This window comes from Eutrigla gurnardus (genome assembly GCF_963514095.1).
Source record: "Eutrigla gurnardus genome assembly, chromosome: 2".
Lineage (NCBI taxonomy): Eukaryota > Metazoa > Chordata > Actinopteri > Perciformes > Triglidae > Eutrigla > Eutrigla gurnardus.
Window position 1 is genome coordinate 14,141,931 of NC_139916.1, and position 26,860 is coordinate 14,168,790.

Consider the following 26,860-nt stretch of genomic DNA (forward strand, 5'->3'; position numbering starts at 1 on the left):
TTTCATATAAATAGCAGTATAAATTATTTTATTTACAGAAACTTGTTACAAAACAAATATACTATACAATCTTTTTTCTTTAAATATTAATTCTAACCTATGTTTTGTTCATGAATTACATAGCAGCCAATACATAAGTCCAGCTGAAAATGATTTTGATAATGTATACAAAAAAAAATCTATACACGCTTTTACATAGGATGAATGGTGGATTTATTTATTCCTCCCAAACAAGAGCTGTATTCTCTCTCACTTTCACATTCCAAGTCTATGGTGCGAATAAAAAACAAACAAAAAAAACATCCTCCTGATGTTTCCATCTACTGGAAACAATATCAAGATGTCAGTGGAGTTTGAGGGTAAACAAAACACTTGATTGAAGGTTTTTACGGAAAAAAAAAAAAATCACAGGGGACTTAAGCCCCACTGAGGCCAACAAAATATTGACGTCATGTTTGGAAAACTTGGATAAACCCTATGCCTTCCTCACTCCCCACAACTACAAAAAGAAAAAAAACAACACAACACTAAAGTGTTTCATATTGGGCAGCTGACAAGCTCAGGTTTTACCATATTTCGGGTTCATAGGCAGATTTAAAAGCAAACGCCTATACGCTTTGAACATTCAAGTAAGGTAAAACAACCCAAAGAATACTGTCCTCAAACAGTCAGGGTGAAACAAATTCAGGCACTTTCTTAATTTCATATTTCTTTTAAAAGCTGCAAACTATTTCTTTAAAAGCTGTGACTCAAATTACTTGTTTGGCAACGATGATGCAAGCAGTTGGACTGTTTGAAGTGTTCCTCTTCCTTGCAATGATTGCTTTAGTCCCTTCAGCCTTTATAAAAGAACACAGGTGTTTCAATCGGGAAATGTGTTTAAGGTCTACAAAGTGTGTCATTTTAGAGTCCATGGAATCTGGTTAGACAACGAGCACAGCTTCAAGCCTTTAAAATCACAGGCTAATTGGGTCATATAGTAACTTTTCCATTGTCTTGTTGATTCATAGGCAACGTAAAATGTCTTGTAAAAGCACGTGATTGAGACCTTGAAAGGTGGATAAAAGGTATCCTCTGTTATACAGACACATGCTACAGTGGCAACACTTCACCTTTGTTACTTAAAGGATCTCAGTACATGATTCATGAGATGCTTCAGCTTCTACATATAAGCGTATTGCATTACATAGAATTGGCAGTGAACCACTTCAAATAATCAAGTTCGGACTTGTGAATCTTTTTTTACTAAATAATTTTTTCTTTTTATTGTACCAAAACCTCAGCGTGTATGAAAAATGCCTGTGCAAAAATACATATTTCACTATGTACAATTTAACAAAATATGTTTTCTCAAATAGGGATACTTCAATACTTGTTTGATACAATAGGCTACGAGAAAAGAAGAAGCTAAACTAAGAATTTTAAAAATTGTCTCCTCTACTTTTCCACACTGACATCAGTGGAGGTTCCATAAATCAACAGGTGTTGCCAAAAGTTTAAATATGTCCCGTGAAGCCATCTCCATGAATCTCGCACCATAAAACCCACTCGAGAACACTCAAAATAAGCAAATATCCCAACAAGATGGTCAAGTATTGCCTGATTTAAGACTCCATTTTGACAAAGATATAGAGTATAATGCCTGGTTATCCATTCTACTGTGACAAATCTTTTCTCGACACACATCAGCATAGTGTTACGGTGAGGCATTGGAACTGTAACACCCAGAGCTTGGGTAGTGGTTACACACAGGAGGGACAATCAAACCCACAGAAGACAGGCGATGTGCATAAAGTTTGTTCCAGTTTAGACGTACCATACCTGACTCCCCATGTAGGAAAAATAAACATTACAATTCACATCTGCCCACAACAGTTGTGGATTTCACACAGCTGAATGGATAAAAAAGTAGGTAAGTTGTGGCAATAACAATATGGTCTGCACAGATTTTCTTCATACCCAAACAGGTATGCACCACCACCGCTTCATGAGCAAGACTGGCCATCTCTTCTTTTTGAGAGAGAGAAAAAAAAAAAAAGTAGTTGGCAAAGCTGATAGCAGCTTTTGGCTAGCTTTGTGGACAACGAAGCAGTGCCTGTGAAAAAAGTAGTTATTTAGTGCTGTTCACAGTTGGGGGTAGGTCTACTGTGGTCATCATTTTTGCACAATAAAAAGATACAGAAAATTAACAGGTGTCCTCAAGACAAAGTTATTTCTCTGACAAAAGATTTAATCCAATGGGCACATCAGGTGTCCTTTTCACATTTGAAAACCGTCTACGCCTACAAAGACTCTTTGTAGTTCAGTGTAAAAAGCTCTTAAGAAATCATAAAAAGGTAACACTTGCATAATAATTCTGAGTAAGAAAAGAATTGACCAGATCGTCCCTACGGGCCCCTCTCAGGCTACTGCGTGTAACCCCAGGTTACGCAAACGTGTCGCCAGAGTGCCAAACTAACAAAAAGTGAAACAACAAGGTGATTGTGTGTTGTTTAAGGTGTTGCAACTAACAGTTTGCTGCTTCTCCTGCTCTCCTTCCAAGGCTTCTGAGATCAGGCGTTGGGGGTGTAATTAAGTTGGATATTCCAGTAGTCCAGCAGAATCTGACATGAGAAATATACTCGTACACACGCTCTCATTCACACATTTATTCTTTAACAAACATGGAAGAGCTCGGCTTGTTGTCTCCCCAGTTGCTAGGCGTCATGAAAGCTTGTAGCGGCAGCCCTTAACCTGAACCCAAGGAGCTTTGAACTGCAGTTCAAGAGACCCATGGCTGTTGCTATTGTTCCTCCTATTTCAAGACAGGAAGACCTCTCAGAATACTGGGACAACATGTGGGGGGGTCCTGGCTCGCTCATTAGACCCCAGCACTCCATGCTATACATACAGTGCCATTGCACCCCTCCCCCCAACACATACACACACACAAACACGCGCACACACACACACATGGCTTTGGGAGAAATAGTAAGGACCACATTGACTTCACTGGGCAGTCCAGATCATCTCCACCCTGAGGATTATGGGAAGCTGAGAGTAATGTGGGTTTGATTTTAGAAGGCCTCGTGCAGTCCGGAGCAGTATGCAGACTGCTCTGGACTATTCCCTGTCCGTCTGCCGGATCCATACACAGAAGCCGGACACCACTGTCAGGGACGAGCCTTTGGCTGGGGGAAGAGAGAGGGAAAAAATAATGATAAAATTAAGGCTGTAGGCTACCAAATTACATTGTTTTATTTTACACATTTGAAACTTCTATTGAGGATTTCGAAAGACGCTTCAAATGTTTCCAATTCCAACAAATGGATTGAAGCAGAATATTTTGAAAACATGTGGGAAACAAAATTATGCAGCTGCCACTGGAATGTAATTTGACAAATAATATAATACAATATATATATATATATATATATATATATATATATATATATATATATATATATATATAAATAACTTTAGCCTCATCTTTATCTGTAACTGTGCAGAAAAACCGGATTAAAACTGAATAAATACACATAAAAATGCACAAAAAAAGAAATTGCACAGTATTTGACTGAACACACAGACAGAATGTTACGCCTCTGAGATGGCAGAAAGGTAGTCACAGAGCCGCATCAGAGGCAAGCCGAGGCGGAAAAGACGTGATGTTGTGAAGATGTGTTACCAGATTGACACACCGCTGGCGGATTTAACAAACTCAAAGTGTAGATCCGAAGAAGATAAAAAAAAAAAAAGCCAGGAGTTGGTCGTACAAGGCCACCATTGTACACATCAACATATTTATGAAGCACAGCAACTTCGCTTGCGGTTGAAGAGTCATGTAAATATGCAAGAATTGCAAAAGTTTACCATTCATTGTTGTTTGTATGCGATCGAGCTAATCGGATTTCTGACGCACATTGAACACGTCACGCGGGCAGCGCCGCTCCCGTCAGCCATGTGACGTATCTCTTGTCCGCTTTGTAAACGCAGACACAGCCGCAAAGCACAGTTCTATATAAACCGTGCGGTTCGCAGCATATTTTGACTCACCTCTCCGCCATTACACCGGAAATTGTCTGTGTAAAAAAGCCGATACAAAGCACTTCTGGTGTAAATTTGGTGTGACTTTAACATAAAAAAAAGAAGTAAGAAAACCTCATTAAAAATTTGGATGTAATGTAACTATGCTAGTAACTAATAATCCAGCCCAGTAGTTAAAACAAATCTGTGTTGTATTGTGGTTAGTACAGGCATGTCAGATGTAGTTTTTTATGTGCGCCCAAAACATTTGTTGTTTAACCTTGTTAAAATCACAAAGGTCTTATAGCAAGTGCTGTAGTGCACGTTGTGCAGCTGCAAAGTTGTGTCTCAAGGTTACATGCCAACTAGCAGTTTTTCTCAACTCCCTACATTCAAGTTTTTTTGTTTACAACTTCAACTTAAGTCAGTTAGTTTCTGGAAGACATTTTCAAGTTTTTGTGGCAGTATTACTGTGACACATCCTGATTGGTAGCGTTCAAAACCCACCTGATGTAAATGGGAGTTGTTGGGTAGCCCTGGCGTCCCTGTAATACTCCGCCCATGCTTCCCATGGATGTTGTTAATGGCAGGTGGCTTGGCCACTTTGGGTCTACCTGCTGCAGGTCCCCCTCCTCCAAGCCCTCCTACCCCACCTCCACTATTAATGCCACTGGAGGCAGGAGAGCTCTTGCGCTTCTTGCCCTCCAGGCGCCCGTCTGAGTGGTGGCTGAAGTTGGTGTGGTGGTCAGATGAGGACTGGTGATGGACAAAAGGCCCCAGGGAAAGGGTGGAGTCACTGCTGTTCATCACCACGCTCATGCGCTTGATGGATTCTGCAGGGCTGCCCGAGGGAGGACCTCGTGCTGGCGGCCCCGAGGAGCCGCCTGCTGAACCTCCAGAAGGCTCGGCCTTGAGGCTGAGTGAGTTGGTCCGCACAGTGGGGCCACAGTTAAGCCCCACGCTGTGGACTCCACTGTGGGAGGAAGATAATGATGATGAGGATGCAGGACCGAGTGAGCCATGGTGGTAGGTGCTCCCTGAGCTGCCGACATTCGCACAGTTCTTTTTGAAAGAGGAGGAAGAGGAAGAGTAGTTGGCATTAGAAGAGGAGGTTTCAGAGGGGCCATGGGATGAAGAAAGTATAGAACTGTTCTTCCTCTTCTTCCCCGAGCTGAAGCTAGTGTTGCTACTGTTACTGTTGGCTCCAGTGCTGCCTCCAACAATTGAGTTAGGGATGACGGGTCCGGACAAGGAAATCTCCTTCGGCCTGAAGGATGATGATGACTTGGTAGTGCTGCTGCTGGAGGAACGGGATTTAAGCGCCCGGCCTGAGGCTAGGGAAGGAGCTGAAGACGAAGAGGATGAGGACGAGTGGGCTGAAGGCATCTGCGGCGACGAAGACACTTGCCGGGCCTGTGTAATGCCGTAGGCCGGGTGCTCAGCCCCGCCCTGCGGGGAGCTGCGGGCATTTAAGGTGGTCCCATATGAGAGCATGGACTTGCCCTCGTAGGATTGGCTATAAGGAGTTTGGGGCAAGGTGGCAGGGGGGCCCAGGAAGCCTGAAGAGGGAGCACTACCATGGGAATTTGTGCTTGTCCTATGGGTAGGTGCAACGGAGGAGGAGTTCTCCAAGGCCAAGGGGATTTTCCTGCAAGAAGGAATAATATCATTAATTAGCCATTCCTTTTAAAAAGTCAAGCATGTTGACCATAAAAGATGAGGACAGACTTACTTCCACATCTGAGAGTTGACATGCTTGTCCATCATTGTGGTAAGGGCACATCGCACTCTGTCCCACCGCCGGTCAAAGGAGTAACAGCCTCTCCCAAACAGTCGACTTCCAAATGTACAGTACTGGGAACACAGATGGGGAACCAACTATCAGTATACTGCAAATCAATCATAACAAGCAGGTGGTACTTGGTGCTTTATAGTTGGAATGACTTATCAAAGACCATTGATGGTAGGTTGCACTTACAGCTGCCGGTCGAGGGTGATAACCTGAATAGTGACAGTCCAGTTTGTCAGCGCTATCCTCCCGCTCTTCATTCTCTCCCTCGTCACTGGAGGGTCGGGAAAACCCATCGGGGGTTGTTTGGGCATGGTGTGGTGACTCGTGGACTACTGCAGCGTCTCCACCTCCGTGACTGCTGTTTAGTCTGATGGACAGATAATATGGCTGATAACGTTCACCTTAATCACACAATGTGACTGTGTCACCTCTCAGCGATGAAGGCTAGTTTGACGGGTGTCACTATACACAATACACAGAAACAAGACAAAAGAACAGATCTTGTGCCAGACGTACCGTGGAAGAGCAGGGCTGTGAAATTTGGGTTTGCCAAGTGGCAAAGGCTTAGTGGCGTCTGGGGCAGGGCCGTTGCCATGAGCGACCTGGTGAGGGTCATGGGCAGCAGCGAGGTGGGAGGAAGGGTGTGGGTCCCTGAGAGAGGGGTTTTGCTGGGAATGGGGTTGGTGGAGCTCTCTCTCCTTCTCCCGCTCCCGCGCTCTGTTCTTGTGCTCCGCCAGTAATGTGTCAAAGCGCTTCCTCCGCCCTGGCACCGCCCTCCGCTGGCTTAAGGAATGTGTCTGGTGGAACGTTGGAAAGGTCAAAGGTCAGAATTATTGTTTAGGAGGTGGGTCCGCCTGTGTTCCAGTCTAAATTTTTGATTGGGACATGAGTGACGATTATATCTCTACGAAGCTTTGAGGATATGGCACACTGTCTTCAGTCTGAATACAATCTTTGCGATTGCGGCAATCCACCTGGTTCTTGAAACACGGACTGCATCTTGTTTACCATACCAGACTTTTTTGCTTTCATATCTATACAAACGATGTGTTTAATTATTTACCAGAGCACAGTATAAACAATTATTTACAAGAGTACAAGTTATTCATAGCCCTAGCCTCTTAATCTTGCTTTCAAAGTGCACCAGTTTGATGCATTAACTTTAAAATGTGAAAAAAAAATTCTTCTAGGGAGGCATGCCATATCCATCCATCATAGTGTCAAAAATCCTGTGGGAAACACTGTTACACTGCAGCACGAACAGCACTGAGGCAGGAGCTGATGATGAATAAGCAAGTGTTGAACTCAAATAAATTAGTAACATCTATTGGAAATCACTACCAACATTATTCTGTTTCTGAGAGGAAGCTAGTGAGCCTTGCTTTGTAGTCTCCACGTTCTGAGAGGAATACAACATTAACGGCAGGACGAGTGGCGCAATATGTTAACATTGTAAAGGGACAAACTGATTAAACTGCTAATCACACGAGACCAATGCTATGTAGACTTATTAACACAAGGGGGCAAAAACTTGTTTGAAGAACATTTGCAGGATATATACAGCTATGTTGTGTTCCTGTCAGTATCGCACCACAGAAGTTGACAGTATTTTGGCCTAGAAATACTAAATACCTTGGGGAAACATCCTATTGGACACACCGACGTTGGTTTCACAAGTGTACATCCAAAAACATTGAATAGCAAGCGCAAAGCCAATGCCGATTGGCCTCTGACCTGGGGCTTTTGTTGGGAAGATCCAAAAACTATTACAGCTGCTTTCCACATTGCAGAAATCATAGGTCCAGGGTGGGAATTTCACGAAGGCCATGGAAAATTTTTTCAATATATGGCCAAGGTGGCCCACACCATGAGTCTGAAGCCCAAGCCCGACCCAGATCATACAGAATATGTTTTATTGCTCTCAAGTAGTAATTCCTTTGTAAGACGTTATTGAAAAAAATCCAATGTTACATTAACTTGATATTGGTATTTAAAATATTTGAATACATAATTCAGGTTTTGTTATGAATAAGGATGTTGGTGGTTGATGGTATTTATCTGAAAGGTAAAACCATCTCATTTTACTCAATGGCCTTTGTGCCCTGTCATGTGGCCTTGGTGCCCCTAAAAAATAAATAAATAAATAAAAAAGAAAGAAAGTGAAGGCCAAATGGCCTTGCCCCTAAAATGACGATATTCCAACCCTGCAAAAGTCCCTTTTATACTTTAATAATTTGGTCTTTTAATACAAGTTGTTATCAGTACGACAACTGTAGAGCATTGCCAGCCTAATGTTCGACACAAAGCAGAGCGACTGCTTACCTTGCATGTTAGGGATCTTGTGCATGGTTTCCGAGCTGTCATATCCACAACGCCACAGTGGATATCTGCATTGAACTCACGTTCTGAAGACACAGGAGAGGAGTGAAGGAGAAGGGAATTGTTACTTAAATACATTGTGACAAATCACCCTGTCCCTGCTCTAGTTGGTGACATTCAGAGTTTACTTTCAAATTTTAATACCTGTGGTGTACATACTGATATCTCTAATGTTTGCAGTATGCTCTATGTGTTCCAGAATGGATTACTGATGTTGGGTCTTTAGACAAGGGAATTTGAATTATTGTGTATGGTCCATGGTTAATTTATCCTATGATGAAATGGACTAAGCAAGATTAGAGAAAATAATTTTAGGCAAAAACAGAACATGTTGAATGAGACAGTATACAAATACTGTATGTCACAATCTAAACTGAAATCAACTGAATACAAATATTGACAGCACAAAACTGAACAGTAGTTTCCCTCGGATTTCCTCTCCAACTGACCTGTCACTTTCTTGTTAAGGTGGCGTCTGCTACTGGCACTGCTGCTGCTGTTGTCCTGCTTCTTATCTGAGAGGACTGAGAGGTGGCCCTTGCCATTGGGAATCTGACCCGGGGCCGGTAATGGAGGCTTTGGTATGGAGGGACAGTTAAGGCCTGGTTTAAGGGCTGATGATGAGGAAGAGGAGGAGATGGTGGTAGTGTTGGAGCTCACAGTGGTGCTAGAGGAAGATGTAGAAGAAGATGGAGTGGTGGCTGGCGCAGACGGGGCCTGCACCAGCTTAGCTGACGAGTCCACCCTCAGATGCATCTTCTCCACCTTGACAGCTGGGGTGAGGCTGGAAGAGAAGGTTACAGAGATGAAGAGGGCAGCAAGGAGGAAGCTGAGAGTTAGAAACACGGAGCCAGTGAGAAATGCATGGTAAGAGACAGATGTGCACGTATGGAGGGGGCTGGGAGGACAAAACAAATCTAATATGATCCATCGTTAATCAAAGACTCAGGTTATTAAAACTTTTCTCTGACATAACCTTGACAAAAAAGGTTTTTGATAATAATGATACCATACTGCACTTACAAGTCTTCATTTAGACTGCAGCCTATTAAATGAGTAGGAATATTTCAAAGACAAGTTGACTAAAGCCTATGACTATAATGATACAGAGTGGTGGTTCTTCCTACACAAAGTTATCTTTGTAGTGTAAATGTAGAGTGCGACCAGGCAACAACCAAGATGTCTTTTTTGTTAGTTATTTCAGCAAGGTAAATTGCTGAAACAACAATTACTGGTTAACAACCCTTGCAACTCACAACACTGCAACTGTTACACAGTGAAACTTACATCTTGTCCAGCTGGGGCGTCCTGAATGGTGCAAAGGGGGTTCTTCGCTGAATGCCTGGCAGCTTCTCTTTGGCTGGTTTGAGGAGTTTGGGATTGGAGGAGGATGCCGCTGAAGAGGAGGATAAGCTAGATCCAGCAGTAGAAGGTCGTGTAAGGATGCCTCCACTCGCCACTCCAGCCACAGCCCCCGAGCCCAGCCCAGGCCCAAGTCCGCTGCTCCGGTTCCTGCCCGACACAGGGAAGGGCGAGGTGGAGGTTGGCTTGCTGGCCGAACTGTGTCTTCTCTCTGGAGTGACAGTATAAACCAGGCTGGCATTAAAACATAACAATTACCCCGATTAAATTAGAATGAAGCATCACAAATATTTGACCCAACACTATAAGAGACTAATGGATTTGGGTACATATGGCAATAATTGGGCTGTAAGTCAGGAGAAAAGGCAAGACACCTGGTAAAACAGAAATCTTCTTCTGACAGCAGTGACAAGGTAACCTACACAACAAATAAACATGTAGGATTCATGCCAACTCAGACTGAAATAGAAACAGCCACAGGTCAAGAACTTCATTTCCTGTCTGAGACTCCAAGAACAGCTACGGTGGAAACTGATAAAAGGCAATATGACAGCAGAAAATGTTAGGGTGATACGGAGATGTGGATGGAAAGACAAAAATAGAAGAAAGGAATGAAATTTCCATCACTAAGAGCAAAGCATGAAAACTAAATATATTTAGTACACCATGGTTTCCAGACATCATCAAACATTGGTCTCTTGCATCTGCAACCACAATATCATAGAATAGTTTGGGTTTTCAAAGGAAGTTCTTAGTATTTTTAGTAACAGCATACAACAATGCACTCATTAAGATTATAACTACAGGCCCACAGCAGAGACACAAAGAGACTAGAGTTCTTGTATTGAATCCTGGCCAGGCAGATATGCTGGGGTCTGGAGGGTCATATAGATAGGACAGACAGACAGTCCTGTTGCTCTGACCATAAGTGGGCACCAACGTGTCATACTGTGAAAACCATTCCCAGTAGAAGGGAAAACAATCACTACCACAATATGCATCCAAGGACTGAAACAGAAAGAACATTCCTGGCTTCAGCATTTTAGCACCCTATGTCTACCAGGGGTGTAGTTGATAACTAAAATAATGATGTGACAGGTTAATTGTTAGCGAGCTAATGTTAGCTATTTCTTAGTAAGTAGTAGCAGCTTTTTAGGCATTTTTCTGCTGTTTGCTAACAGGCAAAAGTGACCCTTCACACAATATAGTCAATGGAGAGCAATTTGTTTTGTTCTCACTCCAGTGTGGGCAGGATTTAATTGTAAACAGGCCGTGACGTGTAACACGTTGGTGGTGGTGTTGCGTATTAAATAAGCATCGGAAATACAATTACCTCTAGCTCACCAGAACAACAATGGAAGGTGAACTTTTGCTCGTCGAGCACATTTACACGACTTTTCAAGTGCAAGCGAAGTTGCTGTGCATCATACACAACATGTTGAAGATACAATGGCAGCCTCGTGTGAACAACTACTGGCTTTCTCTCTGCTTCGGATCAACTTTCTGAGCTTGGTAAATCTCCCGGTGGTGGGTTGCACACGTCACCATCAACCACAGACTGGACCGGAGATCCAACACTGACGCTGTGTACAAGAAGGGGATGAGCAGAATCTACTTCCTGAGGAAGCTGTGATCCTTCAACGGGTGCAGCAAGATGTTGGAGATCTTTATCAGTCTGTGGTGGCCAGTGTTCTGTTCTTTGCTGTGGTTTGTTGGGGGAGCAGCATCGGAGCCAGCGACACCAACAGACTCAACAAACTAATAAAGAAGGCTGGCTCTGTGATCGTCTGCAAACTGGACACCCTGGAGGCTGTGGTGGAGAGGAGGACACTGAACAAACTGTTATCCATCATGGATAATCCTGACCACCCTCTCCACCACACACTAGTCAGACAGCGGAGCACCTTCTCCAACAGGCTGCTTCAGCTCCGCTGTCGTAGCAACAGATACAGGAAATCTTTCCTGCCACAAGCCATCACATTCCACAACAACTCTCTCATCTCTGTGACAGAGAAAACTATGGACTCTATTTTCACAGTAATAGGTATTGTTTATTGCTTGTATATAGTTTATCAGTGTCAAGTTGTGGAACGAACTCCCGACCAATGTCAGGACAGCAGAGTCACTTGCCATCTTCCGAAAAAGGCTCAACACTCACCTGTTCAGACTTTACCTCGACTCTGCATAGCACCTTTGATCATAGCACTGTTCTTAAAGTGTAAGTTTGGCGGAAATTGAAAATAAAGCTATTTTCTGAATGAAAATACATCAACTAAGCCGTGGAGGAAGTAATTATCGCTCATCACGCAGTTCAGAGCTAGCACGGGTCGGAGCTAGAGTCCAAAATCGCAAACAGTGGGTTAGCATGGGGCAGACAGCCACACGCTTTCAAAATCGCATTTTTAAACCACTAACATTGCTCAAAACAGCGCCAAACCTCGTCAGCAGCTTGCTCTGGGTGTCTACACATAAAACGAAGCACCAACAACTCAGTTCATGAACCCGAAGTTTATAACAGAAGACAGTTAAGAACACTCACCAATTCTACCCCTGCCAGCTCCTCGCGAAGGATAGTCCGTAAGTGTCGATTACCGAACGAGTTCCCGTGTGAGATCTCGCGTGACATGTATGTGCTTCAGATAAGGCTGCTGTCTTGAACTGATTGGAAGTGTATACAAACTATCCCGACGTTTTTACCCACCGTTATTAACTTATATTTGGCCAAACTGCCACTAATTTAAAAGTATACTCGTTTTATTCTGGGCGAAATCTTCAGTTTCACTTTCACTTTTGCATTGCGTTCGGTAATCGACACTTACGGACTATCCTTCGCGAGGAGCTGGCAGGGGTAGAATTGGTGAGTGTTCTTAACTGTCTTCTGTTATAAACTTCGGGTTCATGAACTGAGTTGTTGGTGCTTCGTTTTATGTGTAGACACCCAGAGCAAGCTGCTGACGAGGTTTGGCGCTGTTTTGAGCAATGTTAGTGGTTTAAAAATGCGATTTTGAAAGCGTGTGGCTGTCTGCCCCATGCTAACCCACTGTTTGCGATTTTGGACTCTAGCTCCGACCCGTGCTAGCTCTGAACTGCGTGATGAGCGATAATTACTTCCTCCACGGCTTAGTTGATGTATTTTCATTCAGAAAATAGCTTTATTTTCAATTTCCGCCAAACTTACACTTTAAGGTATGTTTGCTGATCAGCTACTACTTTACTCAGACGAGGACCTAACTCTTGTTTCTATTTTCTCGTTCTTACTTTATCGGCAATGATATGTTGTGGTTTCTTTCTTTTGACAAATTGTGAGTCGCTTTGGACAAAAGCGTCTGCTAAATGCCATAAATGTAAATGTATATTATACCTTCTGTCTGTTATGGCTTCCCAGCTCTCCACATTCACAAAGAGGTCATCTCGCCTCATTTCGCCTCTGTGATTACCTTCGTTGCCGACTCAGAGGCGGAATGATTCAGACACCATATTACATCGCAGTACCTTTTTTAACAATAATGATGGCTCAAAAAGGAGCGTGATAGAAGAAAATGCAATGTTAAAAGGGGCTAGAGAGAGAGAGGCGTCTGCTGAGGAACTTGAGGACAAGCATCCTTATGTCACAACATGACAAAAGATGAGAAAAAAAAAACATACAGTGAATGTAAGAGGATAGCACTTCAGGGCAAACATCTTTCATAGAAAGCAGCTAGCTATCATAGGGAGATGTGGACCCAGTTAGCTAAGCTTTTAGTGGGTTAACTCTGTAGTAGGTCAAAGCTCAGTCTCAGCAGGTGACCTGCAAACAAGCTTGTTGCTGCAAGAACAGTGCAGACGATGCGAACACACATTCAGTGTTTCCCCTACAATGTTATAGGAACGGTGGTGCACCACCCTAAGTTTTATGCAATAAATGCATAAGCTTAATAAGTCACCCTCTCCCTGTGTTTTGTTTCAAGTCTGTTGTAGTGCAAACAAAAATCTGCCTGCTGAGACTTTGACCGAAGCCGACCACGTCAATGTACCATCGTAAGTGGGTACCACGGTGCCTGGGAAAAATTCTAGGGGAAACACTCGCACATGCATGAGCACAGAGCTGCCACTCCAAGGTGTTATCCAATCTCTACATACTCATTCACGGCACACTCCAGATATCTTCACTCCCTCCTTCCTGCCCTCCCACCCCTGTTGTCTTGTCGTGTTCTGGTCACAGTCAACAGCACACCCTGCACACAAACTCACACCAGGAAACCCCAGCGTGACACTCAGTGCACTGTCCACACAGCACTAGACTGAAAAGAGAGCCAACAGCAGCGGCAGAATAGAAGAAAAGACAAGAAAAATGTGGGGGGAAGAAAAGCACAATGAAGAGGAGGAGCCTTAATATCCTCTTTCACACCGTCAAACACTTGGCTCAGTGCTAAGGGGAATCCCTGGCTGTGTGATCCCTACTACCATCTCCACATTAACCATGTTCAAGTTGTTGCATGGCCTGGCTCTGTATAACAATAACCCTGCTCTTCTGGCCAACGTAATAAAAACACTATGATTAGCTGGTATCGAGCTAAGGTGTATGATCCCAAAATGTGTGCTTGCGTGTGTTTGCTCAGCTCCGTGTGTGCGAGCAGAGGTGTGAGGAAACAAGTCTTTGACAAGTTCATAAGTGAATGCATAAAACAACAGCTGAGTCTGTAGCTTCCCGTTCTGCGATGAGTGTCACCCCTGCTGGGTTCAGCCTCGGCCGAGAGGCACAAACACCTAACAGGAGACAGATGGGCTCAAAGAAGCATGTTACAATCATATTGAGACCATCTCTATGGCGCTGAGATCAGTGCCGTTGCCCCGTTTTAACGCCACATGAGGTCTTCTTACAATGACATCATAGGGAGTAAGACAGGAGGAGAATCACAGCACGAGCATTCCTACTCTGCATGGCCATGTATAGTAACATAGCCACAGAATTTCACTTAGATTTAGACTGTTCCTGTGTGGGCCTAAAACGATTAGTCGACAGAAAATTAATCACAGAACCACTCATACAAAAAAACCCTTCACACTCAACACAGTGTGCTTCCTTGGGTTCTGGGTAAAACACCGCCCATGACATAGTTGTGTCACACACCCAAGTTCTACTTCTGTTGCATAAATAATACTGAAAAAAAATTGATAAAAAAAAAAAGATACATTAATCATATAGGATTGTGCGCAGTCTGCATTCACCATACCACCCTGTTTAAGTTGTGTGGCAGCCACCTGCTGGGATGATATCAGTACTGTTTGACTTCATAGGAATTGTAACGCCCTCTGATGGTTGTGTACTTCTCATTAAAAATCCCCATACAAGTATAACAACTCAACTGGCATAGTCATAAGTTATCATCTGGTCTGGACAGGCTTGTATCAGTCTATTTTGCAATGTGGGAGGAGCCCTCTCTTTGAATATTGTGGACACAGTTGAAAGGACAGTTCCTCTAGGAGCTATATGCCATTATACTTCCCTCTTGTGGCTGACCTTGACAGCTGTAATTGCCGTCACACTTCATGGGAAAGACACACCACTGACGGGAACAAAAACTCAGTTCACATTTAGGACAAAAACACCCAAATTATAAGAAGATATGTGTGATTCAGATGCTGGGAGTAACAGTGGTAACAGTGAGACCAAACTAGGTGCTTATTAGGGTTAAAGCCATCAGATTTCTCACATGAACAGAACCAATTCCTGTCCTCTTGAATTGTCTTGTATAAATTAAAATATAAACATCCTAATATAAATTCTTACATCCCTACATGTCAGGACATGGTAAGTGTCTAACATGAAGCTTTCCAAGGAAATGAGATGGCGAGTGAACAGCAAATTTCTTTCAGCGACTGTGGGTGTTAGTGATCTTGCCGCGAACACTGTCAAGTTTAAAGAGTTCCACAGTCACCCTATTCAAAGATCTATAATTCATCCATTCACTTTAGCTCTTTAATCAAAGATCCAGCTTAACAACTAAGCAGTGGAAGGAAATCCACGCACTGAAATGTGCGCACACACACACACACACACACAGACACACAACCTAAAGTATTAACATAACAAGAAATCTGATCCGAGCTGTATTTAAAAAAAGAAAAATTACATTACTGCGAAGATCGAGAGCCATATAAAAATTAATTATATATCATATTAACATAGAAACTGTAAACACACACAAGAGAGACAGTGAGTCAAATACATAAATAAATCAAAGTCTGTGGTGTCCCATCCTGGGTTACTGTGTGGAGAAGGAAAAGTGGTGGTGATACCACAGAGTGTGTTAAAGTGTGAAATATCACCACCAGCCTTGAAGTTGTGTATAGTTCCTATAGATAAAGACTACTTTGCTACATTCTTTCCTCACTGATCTGCTGCCTGAACGAGCTACGTTCATTCCCTCTAAAACCTTTAAAAAATGAGAGTCAACAGAAGATAATAAGAGCATACATATTCATGTATGTGTGTGCATGTGCATGACACTTACCGTAGTGTGCTTGGAAGGCTTGGGGTTTGACTACCTGGCCACAGTGGCTGCACATCACCAGGTAGAAGTCGTCCTGTGCAGGGCACTGTCCGAATATGGGCATGTCTGTACACAGGGGAAGAATCAACCAGACAGGACACAAGTCAAGGAGAGGCAAATAAAATAGAGCTGCGTTCGCCTGGTGCTCCAGTTGGCAGCAGACATTCAAGTATGAGTCCCCACTAGTAATAGAGAACGTCCTAATCATAAGAAGCAGGGAAGCCAGAAATCCAAAAGAACTGACGTCACAAACACAGCACATATAAGAAGAAACCCCTCCTGTGTTGTTCTTCAACTGGGTAAATTCTCCCATCCCATTCATGCTCCCAATTTTAGCAGAATTACATCTTATTTAACAAAACAGACAAAACAAGCAATTTCAACTCATCACCTTGGGTTTGGGGAAATTGTAAAAAAGAAGTGCTTATATTCTGTCCCAGCTACAGAAGAACAGAAGAGACCGTGGTTGCATTTCATTTTTAATGACAATGTACCGCCTACGGTCCGTGTTAGCTTGTATGTGTGTGCTAACCACTTCACATCGGACTGCTTCAATAAAGAGGGTCAGTACAAAGCTTGCTTTGCCTCGACACTGACCCTCGTAAAAGGATCTCTCCCAACCATACGGGACCCAGCAACTTCACCTGAGCCACATCCACCGTAAACATTGGCGCATGCTACCGCTAGCGTAAGCGGCATCGTCTCCGTCGCTCTCCAAGTAGGCGATGACAAACGGAGCTCATTAGCATTTAAAGGTGCAGGCACAGAAACAGCCTGTTCTCAGGAGAACTCAGCAGAGTTCATTTGAGCAAATATGAGACAGCTGTCCGGACCACAGATGGGTTTGGGGCAATGCATATCGAATACAGTGTTGTTGGACCTCTGACAGCTGTGTGAAATTTATGAAAAACAGTGTAATATGGCACCTTTAAAATATTCCACATCAGCTGAGACCTCTTTCCCTAAAACCAGCTCACCCACAAGGTCATGAATCCATACCAGCAGTGTGGTGCCTCTTTCTGGCTAATTGAAATTAAGAGAAACGGGAAGAAATTGCTTACTTCATGGGGGTGTAAACAGTGTAAACATGGGAAGTTTCCTGTAGTACCACTAAAGACGTGCAATTTTAAGGGACACGATCATAAAAAAGCACAAAAAGTATGAGTTCCAGGCTACACGAACGGCATGACTGCAGCACCAGCAACTCCAGCCGCCCAACTGTACGAAACAAGCCTTGTGCTTCACAAGCCACTCCAAGAGGGAAGTGCTGCTCGTCACCAGAATGTGATCAAAATTTACCCTGGCGCACAGAACCAGAAACCACCTAATTAAGGAGGCTAATTAAGAGATTGCCTGGGGTGTTATGACGAGATGAGCAGGAGACAGGATACAAGAGGGGAGAAGTGGAGCCCCTCTTCAATATGTACTTCACCATGGCCATCAAGGGTTCTCCAAACATCACCCGACGAGTCTGGAAGGGATGAGGGCCATTAAGCAAAGACCATATAAAAGGGCCTACCTGGCGGGATTCCCTCTCAGGGAGGTCAGTGGCAGTCTTGTGTGGATGAATCGACATGCCTGATGCTACTTAATGCGTGTCAATTGTCTGAAGCCACTCTGCTAAGTGTCTCCTTCAACAGCAGTGAAGTGAAAAAGACTTATTTTGAAAGCGGCTGGAGAAAAGGCTAATTTCTTCACTCAATGGACAAAGGCAATTATATAGAACTTGAGGGGGGAAGCACACTGTTGATCTGCACAAGCAAGGGTCTGAGTACTATAAAAAAGAGAATAACTACAGAAATGTGATGGTGAAGGCAGTACTCAACGGTAAGCCATTAAAGCAGTAGTTGGACGTAGCCTTGAGTTCTGTGTAACTTTTACAGTTGTACATGTCTGTTTTAATCCATCCTCTCTATGAGTCATTCTCCTCTACAACGAGCAAATTGAAGTTTTAATGAGAGAGCACACACCTTGCTAAATCAATAACTTTCCATGTATTCTCCATCAAAACTTCTCTCGGAGGCTTGATTGAAACAGGCCAAAAAATGGGGTGTCCAACAGGCGAGGTCAAATTAAATTCATTCCCAAACTGCTGCTGTTGTTCACTTGGAGCGTTCTCCAAACTATAAAAAGCAGCCCAGCTAGATGGCGTCCCCACTCTGCATTCAACGCACTGGCACCCACTGAACTGTACCGCTGAAATGGCCCAACTTGAAAAGAGGTCCTAACGCCACTGTCTGCCCCATTCTCAATCTCCATTTTCCTCTTGTGCAAGCAGGAAGATGAAAAGGATAGAGAGAGAAAGGAAGTCACCATGGAGCAGAAAGAGGAGACAGAATGGAAGAGTGGTGCCAAAAATGGAGAGCGGAGGGAAAATGAGCAGAGAAGCAGGCCGAGGCGTCGGCAAGTCAAAGGGAGAGCGAGCAGGGGAAGAGAGGGAAGGCCTGTGAGCACGAGACAGAGGAAGAGAATGAGAGTCAAGTTAATCTCAGCATCCTCATCCATGGCAGTGATGAACGATCTAGGTGGAATAGTAGCAGCTCTGCTGCACGCACGCTGGCTGATTCTGACCTGTGGCCAACTACATTTCCCAGCTTCCCTGTAACAGTGCCACTGTAAAACGTATATAACAATGGGAGGCAGACAGTGAGTGGATTCATCACTCACTAATTGCCATACATTTTTTACAATGTGTTAATCATCTGTGTGTGTTGGGATGGTGGTTACACCACAGGAGAAATCTAGTGGTGAGTCATGGCGGAGAGGTGTAGTCATCCACTTGTAATACCCTTACTAAACACACGCAGACTCACAAAATAACATTCTGAACGCACACGCTTCTGCCACGAGCAGCATGTGCCGATCAACCCCATGACACAAACAACAGACGCCATTACATGAGAAACATGTTTTAAGCCACTTGCATCACCGCCACTTGTGGCGGAACAGCTTTACATTTTAAACGGCCATTCAGTTTCTCCGCCTTCCTCTGAAAATGCTTTGCTTGACTTGGCGATACAATACAAACAGCCACTTTTAAACTGCGTTTTCTTCAGCACAAAGCAGACAACATCTCTTTAGGACATGTGTCATTGATGTTGTACAATGGTCTTAAGGTATGCACGCAGCTGACATTGTTGACCAAGTGCCCTGTAAAGTACTACGCAAAAAAAATACAACATATATAAAATGCCCCCTTTTCTAGAAATTTAGTAAGAGCATGAATGTGTGACAAAGAGTGGCCAAAAGATGTTCTATATTAAGGATCAGTAAAGTAAAATAAATGTCAAATTCAGTGACAATTATTTACACCACGTTGATGGCTTTGTTGTTGGCTGTAGAATGAATGATAGTGTTATGTGTCTGATGATGATCCTTGTTGTTTTTGCTTAATAATGCATTTTTTATTATTCACACAAACTGGTTTTCAGAACAGAAAACAACAGAGGCAAAATTTGTTTTCAGTTTGTAGTTCTGAAAATCCAGCTCAAAGAAAAGGACACATGTTAATCTTGGTGTCATAATAGCTGCAATGACCATCCCATGGACAAGGACAAGGTCATATTTGACATGCCATGTGTCTTTGAGCAATAGCTGAAAAAAAAAAAAAGTTTATTATTTTCCGCAAAGTGATCAAAAGTAGCTGTGGATGTGTCAGACAGTGGACGGCATTAGCGAAGCATTAAACCTCTAATTAAACGTCGCTGAGTTGGGTTTCAAACTACAATGACTGTGTCAGACAAAGTTTGTTCATCATTCATTCATTAAGTGAGTAGAGCTTGGTGAGCCTGTAAAATAGTTCATGTTTGTTGATTTATAATGAAACAAAATGCTAGTTTATCGTTATAACGATGTACCGTTATAGCGATGTTCATTCTAAATCAAGGCCTACCAGCAGAACAAATCAGGCAATGCTAAACAAGGTGTTTCCAAAAATAAAATCGCAGTCCAAGCTGCCCTGAAACATCACTCAGAAGCCAGATGATGTGCATTTGTGCAGTGTGGGTTTTATAACCCATGTCAAATTATGTCCTGTTTATTATTTCTCTTTATTCTCCATCACTGCCCTTATTGTAAAAAACAAAAACTGTTTGAGACGCCTACAATATATTTCAGTTTTAGAGGGAAATCTGGCATAACCTGAGATAATAGTTATAGATAATAGAACATAATCCTTCCATCACTTTGAGTCTCTTCTGGTTGATTCTTTTTTTAATCCATCATAGCAGCAGACTTTCAAAGTTTACATTCATCAGGGCTGATTATCATAAATGTACATGACATTTTGGTTGGAGGGTAAGCGCTTCAAACGATATTAAGAGGTTATTGTAAATGTAGCATTTTGTTTAGTTTACTTGCATATTTATCTTAATATGCGGTAACAAAAAAAATTCCGGCGGGTGAGATTTTGTGTTGAAACAGCGTGTGGAATATTGTAACTAAAAGAGGGCTTTTACAAAACAGTCCAAATTTTAACAGTGTCATCTTGTTCTACTACAGTCATTAACTTTCAAGAATGTTCACTACTGTTCTTAACGTAACAAACCTAGCTGCTGTTTTAAGAGACAAAAATATGGGGGATAGTTTGATGCGTAAAATGTGGATGTTAAACAATCAACTATATTAAATGCATTGTCCAGTCAGAATATGACATTGTTATTACTATGTTTAGGCCTGTACTCAAGTACAGCAAGTCTAAGTCGTTAATCGTCAAGTTATTTTAGGGACTGATGTAAATGTCAACTACCAGACGAATAAGAGACACGTTTCACTTATTGTATCCGGCTGCCCGGTCAATTCATGATGCGCATGATTTATAGTAGGTTTACATGTTCGCCGAACGACGCGTGTGAAGTGTTTGAACCCATGTGTATGTGTGTGTGTGCAAACCTCCAGAACCAAAATACACCTTTGGCCCTAGAGAGTGAAAAAAAAAACACTCACCTTCTCTGCACAAACGCATGGCTTCTCGATTTTTCCCGAAGTCTTTGAAACTTTCCTCCGATTCAGCACCTGAAAACGAGGCGATCCGACACACAGACAAATAAATAGTTGCACTTGCTTGCCTGCTCGTGCTGTTGCTACCAGTAGCGTTTCTTCATATTCCACCAAAAACTGCATGCAATCGGCCAAAAAAAAAAAAAAAAAAAAAAAAGACAGGGCTGGCAACTGTCGCGCTCTACCTCGCTTCCTCGCGCACATTCGGGACGCGGAGGAACTCACCGTCGTTGCCGTGGAGTTTGGCGGCGTCGACCCAGTTGCTCCAAGGCTGTCCCAGCATTATTTCTGGACTAGGCAAGGATCTCCGCTCCGCAACAGTCGCCATTGCTGTGGAGCCTTCTCCCCGCTGGATCTGCTGCTGCTGCTTCAGCTGCTGCCTAGCCGCTCGGCGCAGCTCTACCCTGACGTCATCCTCGGCCCTTTCCGACATTCTTTCCGCTACAATGTAACAACACGAGAGTCAGCATTGGTCGCGTTCGGGATAGGAGGACTTTTTCACTGATTGACACGGGCAAACGCGTGTTGTTTCAACGCGCCCGCCCCTCAGAAAAAAGAGCCTCTGTGTGTGGACGCTTGACAGGCAACAAGTACAAAGCTTATACAACATATCACATACAGTATACCGAATTAACTGGTAGTTTATCTGAGGGCTTTATGGCTCTATGAATAGTTGGCTTTACATTTCCTTTACATGCAATACTTAACTAATTGGCTTGGTGGTTCATGTTAAACCTTGATTATTAAATATGACATGCACATATATAAGCTCTGGTTACATAGTAATATGGAGTATTATATGATGCGACATTGAAATCCTGCCTACTCAATATGGCTATGTAAATAAATACAATAACTGACTTGACTGGACGTGTTAATCAATAAATAAGGTGTGACACTAGAAGATGCTCAAACCTGCTTATACAAATTCTTGCAATGAACCTTTTATGGGGCAAAATCTAAAATTTCTCGCTTTTTGTTAAGAAAGAGTAAGCATTTAAACATCTTAAACACAAGATGTACAGATCAATACATAATCAATAGGGAAAACTATGATGCATATTGTGCATTGCATGTCCAACTTTAAAAAATGTCTCAAAATAAAATAACATATTTACGGATAAGTTAATTTGATCATCATGGATGATGGATCGGTAACTGTTGTTCTGAAATAAAATCAGACTGAAATCATATAGCTCAAAAAATTACTATGAGAGAGTTAGCTTGAACAGAGTCCCTGTTCAACAACAGCATGGTTGTCTTTACTTTCACTTTCAAAATGAATTGTTTGTGATCTACCCCAACACAAATGTATTCAACTGACAAAAGCTGACATGTTAGAAAACAAGACATGGAGGCTCTTGACGCTTTTAGAAGATAGACTGACGGCTGGTGCTTGTGTAAACACAAAGTAATACACGCGTAATCTGTCAGACATAAAAACAAGACCAGTTTAAGCACTCCTCGACTCTGTTTTTCTGATATCGACTGAAGGTTATCTGAAAAAAAAATCATCATTAAAATGGCAACAATGTTCAATGAATTCCCATTTGGCATGTACCCTGAAGAGCCATGAGCAAAAATGACCGTGGTACTCATTACTCATTACTAATTTCAAGTGTCTTAAGACCAACAATGAATCTAAAATTTAAGAAGTGTGTCCTGAGCATGTTGCCACTGTCTCAAAGAACAAAAGTTATGTTTTATTTTCTTGAATCTTTATTTATTGCAATGTGTACATCAGTCACAAACTGATCCTTTGTATCAAAGTGTTTCATACGATGTGAGCACTACAGACTCCACTACTTAAGAGACACATTTAGCATGACTACATTTAGCTGTAGTTGTTCATACGGGTTGTTGAGTTACAGAATGCATCTTTCTAAAGAAAACTTGCCACTGTAGAAACTTGTAAATAGTCAAAAATAGAAAAGCATTTTACACTTGGCATTAAAATGTGTAAAATGTCCCCTGTGGTGATAATGATTGTTTCAACAGCGAAGTGCTGTATTATTGCCTTTTTTTTTTTTTTTTTTACAAATTCCTGAATTTATCTTAATTTTAAGCAAGCATTATTGTTCGCTTGCCAATAGCATCAGAGACTCTTACTTTTTCTTTTTAATTAAGTACATACTGCAGCTGCTCTTATTAAGTGAATACAGTTGCATATATATATAAAATTGGGATATACTACTTCATCATAACATTGTTCCCAGAACTTTGATCCGCTTTCCTCTTGCCATGTCCGTAGTCCGAAATTTTGAAGTAAAAATAAAAAGGTACGAGATTTGGAAAGGGTGCTACATTACGTCTGTGCTCTCTCTGGTGCCCTGTCGCTATAACCTATGTGCCACTGTGCAGTGAGTCATAATAGCCAGAAAAGAATTCTGGCTTTCAAACTGCAAAATGTGATTGAATGCAGTAGGATATCCTGGAATTTTTGGCATATTGCATTGAAGGCCAAAAACATGTTTGTCTAAATAATAAGGTTTTTATTTATATACTAGTGTCACTGGTGTTTTGACCTCTTCTGGAATTCTGTATTTAACATACTATTTTTGGGACATACTAAATAGTTTCTATTTAATTTCTATATTATTTGGTCTTTGCAAACGGAAATGATGTATTTGCATATGGGGAATTCTTTAGGGGGAAGTGAGATCCAGATAAGGATGCAGGTCTGAACAAGGCTTTGACATGATTTAAAGGCTTCTTAAACTGGCATGCAGGGTTAAACCTATGTCTGACATAGTATATTAAATTCAGGTTAAGTGGTTGGTCAATTATATTTTCCCCATTCTACTTGAATACTGATATGGATACTTACAACATCTGGTAGAGCAGGCATAACATGCATGATGATGATAGATGCTGTAGTATGAGGGTAATAGCACGTGATTATAGATTTTAACTTTTAGTGCTTTGTTTTTTCTTGTAACAAACAAGCCCTACACATACATTTCCCACAATGACATAAAACATTAAACATATGTTTAATACGCAAGCATAGCAAATCTTTTTTCCACTGTAATATGTAACTTACCTTTGTAGCCAATGCCACAAAGGAAGTAAACTGATCGAAGACATTTTTGGTATGGCTTTTTTGAAGGCTAGTCATTCTCTCTTCCATTAACAGTCCATTAATACCCTACACTAGGAAACCAATTAAGTTATGACATATGGATGCCTAGTGTATTTTGATGAGTAGCAGTGACTTGGTCTGGAAGGGGACCAGAAGTGAGGTTGGTTTTTAAAAGCATCGCACATTTCAAACATATTGAAATTGCAGGGTTTCTTCAAAAGTCCCTTTTGCTTTGAATCAGTTCTGAAACTTGCGCCAATGCTGACATAGAGTCGACCATTTGGGACTTATCTATGTCATGGAATGAACAATAATGCTAACGCCCACGACAAAGGTCAGAGGATCCCACTGTGAAACTCCTGCTATGCCTCCATGAAAAAAGTGAGTCCTTACAAAAAGGAATACTACTGCATATTACACCACAGTCCAAATTATATTAATTGCAGGACTTTCATTATCGATGAATCTGCCAATCATTTTCTCAATTAACCATTTGGTTAATACAATTTCAGAAAATAAAGAAAAATGTCCACCCCAGTTTATCAAAGTTCATGGTGATATCTTATATAAAATGTTGTTGTATTTAAGTACAAAACCATATGCTATGGTTTAATAAAATATGTAAACATTGAAATGCATCTACATCTAAACGATTAGCAAATAATCGTTGCCGCTCAACAACTGTAAACATCTGTAAGCACTGTATAACTGCTTATGAATAATATACAGCTTTAGTTATACTGCAACTGCAATCGTCTATAGAATGTAGAGTAATGAGTAGCTGTGGGATCTTACCTTGGCAAATTAAGAAAAAAAGGAAGTAAATTTTCTCAATCAGATGATCCTCATCAGTTTGGGTGATTGTTGGCTGCCACACACGCTGGAGAGGAAGTCTGGAGACAGACACGCACATACAAGTGTTGAGAGAAGACGAGTCAGTATCAGGAGTTAACCTTTTTTTTGGTCTTAGCTGATGCAAGACATATTGTAACATATTCATTGAGGTAGCCATACAGTGATAACTGTATTAATTATAACTTTAGATTTGTTTAAATTTGCTTATGACTATGACTGGATTGTGTTCTTTCCTTTAATTATAAAGGGTGGAAGATGTGGTTGAAAACAACGTCACAATATTAACATGAATGAATGGGGATTTCCTTTTTTACAAAATTAACATACTGTTTATAATAATTTGTCAACTATATCCAAAATCACATAAAATAGTCAAATGAGGATCAATGCAGTGCACTGTGGTCAACTGTTCACTGCTCATATCAAACTCTTCGAGAGAAACAGCTTGAAACAAGTAATTTGGACGACATAAATGTGTATAACCATTGTACACAACATATGATCATATTGTGACCCAGATGCAAGTCAACAAAAAAAAGTATAATGCCACCCAGCCGACAGACATTTCTGCATACCGTACACTGACTTTTTTCTGTGACATCAATGTGAATGTATTACATTCACTGTTACATTGCTCTTCCGAACAGTTAGCTATATTGCACAATAAACATGTCAGTTCTCGTAGCTGGTTTGGACTCTACAAAGACAGTACATCAAATGCCATGACTGGCAAATGTTTACATTATGTAACTCCTTTAGGAACTAAGTACTTGTCATTGTCATTGAAACTCTGTTAGCTAGCTAACATTAGCTACCAGAGACCAACCAGAGCAGGCACTTTTACTGGCTAGCGTTGCTCCCACCTCTACACATTGCCACAGCAACGTATATTAACATGGTTTCGATCAATATCAAAGACGAAGTAAACGTTAATCGTAAATACGACATGTGGGTGTGGGGGGGAGGACCCAGAATGTCTATCATGAGTTGTGTCATGAAAGCAGACTCCATCTAGTGTGGGTCTGTGACTGGTACAAACGTTACCAGAGAGCAGTGGTGGCTACGTTAGCCTGCTAGCTGAAGCCTGTAGCCAGCCATGACTAGCGTTAGCGAGGAAGCTGGCAGAAGCCTGACAGCACAGCAGAAGTCATTAGCCGTCGTCACGGGTCGACAACAACTTCAATCTTACCGAGGTTCTGGATGCTGTGGGTGTAAACGTGACACCAGGCAGATATATATCAACCGGATGCACTGGGCGAATGAGACAGAAGACGGTGGGAAAGAGCGAGTGCAGTGCTCAGCTTCTGTGGAGGTCTTCACCTGGTGCTTCCATGTCTGTTTACCAGACTGCATTCTGGGACAGAGACGTCACTGCGCTAGCCCGCACGCACGCAAGCCGATGAGTTAAAGCAGATTCTCCACCATCAAGTATTTGGTCTGTTGTCTTCAATGCAAAACCATGGCATATTGGTCTGAATGGCAATGGGGTTTGGTGTAAACCACTTCCATAGAATACATTCTGTACTTGGGATATTTTAAATGGCTGTGGATTACATATGGGGTGAATTTTGTCTATGTATTTATTCCTAAACTTAAACTTTTTGACAGGGGCACCAGGTTGTAATACTTGTATAACGGAAGTCGTCTCCATTTTTTGTTTTATTCTGAGTACATCATAACATTTCAGCTGAATCGTGATGATGATCATGCATAGAACTGGCAACGTTAGTCGTTAATTATGTTGTAATGACTTCAAATATCACTTTCTATGTTCTTTTGGCTGTTGAAGAATAAATCATTTATTTAAATCCTATCAAAATTCCCTTTTTCTGTTTTTGTCTGTGTGTATAATAA

General features: G+C 41.9%; 1 protein-coding gene across 2 annotated transcripts; it reads right to left on the minus strand.

Moving 5' to 3' along the window:
* atxn7 (ataxin 7) lies at nucleotides 1-26,346 on the minus strand. Of its 2 annotated transcripts, none has more exons than XM_084036483.1 (13): nucleotides 26,196-26,346; nucleotides 24,947-25,044; nucleotides 21,295-21,510; nucleotides 21,016-21,084; nucleotides 16,033-16,137; nucleotides 9,464-9,749; nucleotides 8,626-9,074; nucleotides 8,120-8,202; nucleotides 6,314-6,594; nucleotides 5,984-6,164; nucleotides 5,738-5,859; nucleotides 4,513-5,653; nucleotides 1-3,170 (listed from the first exon to the last, which is right to left on the minus strand). In XM_084036483.1, the coding sequence occupies exons 3-13, from the start codon at nucleotides 21,500-21,502 to the stop codon at nucleotides 3,153-3,155; spliced, it is 2,943 nt and encodes a 980-aa protein (XP_083892609.1). In that variant the 5' UTR covers nucleotides 21,503-21,510; nucleotides 24,947-25,044; nucleotides 26,196-26,346; the 3' UTR covers nucleotides 1-3,152. The 2 variants fall into 2 exon arrangements, with proteins under 2 accessions (XP_083892609.1, XP_083892608.1); XM_084036482.1 differs by having other exon boundaries at nucleotides 8,626-8,960; nucleotides 26,196-26,324.
* Between the last annotated feature and the right edge of the window lie 514 nt (nucleotides 26,347-26,860).